The 1,324-nt window shown below is 34.4% G+C and overlaps 1 protein-coding gene across 1 annotated transcript; it reads left to right on the top strand.

The window, feature by feature from the left end:
- Nucleotides 1-437: 437 nt before the first annotated feature.
- On the top strand, nt 438-905 carry LOC105571254 (sulfotransferase 1C4-like). Its single transcript, XM_012028721.1, has 2 exons — nt 438-617; nt 716-905. The coding sequence occupies exons 1-2, from the start codon at nt 471-473 to the stop codon at nt 902-904; spliced, it is 336 nt and encodes a 111-aa protein (XP_011884111.1). The 5' UTR covers nt 438-470; the 3' UTR covers nt 905.
- Nucleotides 906-1,324: the final 419 nt, after the last annotated feature.

Below are 1,324 nucleotides of genomic sequence, written 5' to 3'. Positions count from 1 at the left end.
TATTATAAAAATATTTAGCAGCTCGAACTTTGCATTGCAATATCTTCACTCATAGGGCACGTAGGAGAAAAATAAAAACACTTTTATTATGCAAATCGAACCCAAGCTATCGATTGAGCGCACTTAGAAGTTCGTCGGATCAGCCGTTGTTGAGATCCGAAAATCTGAGGGCCCGTCAACCCGTGTACATCGCGTAAACTACACGGTCGGTCTCGCGCGCGTGGTTCTAGCTATACACTTATACCTGGCGCGATACACTATAATCGTGATTATATCACATACTTTTCACAATTCTTAAAGTTTTCTTTTACATTCTTAAAATAAGTTTTAAGTTCACCTTAAATAAAAGTATAAAGTGTCAAAATTTACTTTTCATATTTCTGATTTTTCTAAAGTAAAATTTTAAGGTTTTCTAAAATATATTTTCCCAAGGTCTTGATATTTCTTTGTTCAACAGAGGTTCGACTCTTATGTCCGAAGGAAAGTTTGACGATTGGTTCAGCAAAAATATTGGCAACACCATCGAAAATGTAATAAACATGCCAAGACCGCGATATATCAAATCTCACCTGCCGTGGGACTTATTGCCGAAGCAGCTTCACGAGAAAAAGCCAAAGGTGATGACGCAGCGCGTATAAAGAAATGAAAGATAAAAAATGAAGACGAAGAATCGCGATTATTCCTTTTGTAATGTGTTAACTTCCCTTCTTCGCAGATTATTTACGTAACGAGAAATCCAAAAGACGTCTGCGTCAGTTACTACCACTATTTACAAGTATTCCACTCTATGAATTATAGCTTCAACGAGTTTGCGGAAATGTTTCTGCAAAGTGTCTGTACGTTAAACAACATGCATTATCGACTTAAAATAAAAACTTGTCTCGACGTTACAAATTTTATATAAATTTTTTAATGTAATTCATGTCTTTGTAATATCAAAATAATGTTATTTCTAAAACATTAAAATTGGATTTAAATGTAGTTTATTCTTTGTCCATAACTGGCAAATCTGTCTTTTATTTGTTAAAAATCGTCTACTGTTGGCCTTGCTACGCGTAATTACTTCCAACCGTTGCGACGAAAAATTAAAATAGATAATTAATTGTGTTACACCAGTGGACGCGATACTGAAGCAATAATCCCACACTTAAGAACATAGTTACATATTATAACTTACCTATACAGGGTGTCAGATTCGATATGGACGACCCCAAAGATTATAGTAGATTGGGTTAAACTGAGAAGAAAAGTTATATAAAATTTTACAAAATCGTAATTATTATCGGTCTAATTCAGAAAAACGTCTGAGCCAATAAGTGCACGG

This window comes from Vollenhovia emeryi, unplaced genomic scaffold, assembly GCF_000949405.1.
Source record: "Vollenhovia emeryi isolate VEMERY1.0 unplaced genomic scaffold, V.emery_V1.0 DF949535.1, whole genome shotgun sequence".
NCBI classification, from domain to species: Eukaryota; Metazoa; Arthropoda; class Insecta; order Hymenoptera; family Formicidae; genus Vollenhovia; species Vollenhovia emeryi.
Note: the sequence above shows the minus strand (reverse complement) of the source record. Positions and strands in the feature narration are given on the sequence as shown.

Coding starts and splice junctions, on each gene's coding strand:
- LOC105571254 (XM_012028721.1), top strand. CDS start 471: ATGTCCGAAGGAAAGTTTGACGATTGGTTCAGCAAAAATATTGGCAAC. Junction 618..715: donor TTCACGAGAAAAAGCCAAAG/GTGATGACGCAG, acceptor CCTTCTTCGCAG/ATTATTTACGTAACGAGAAA.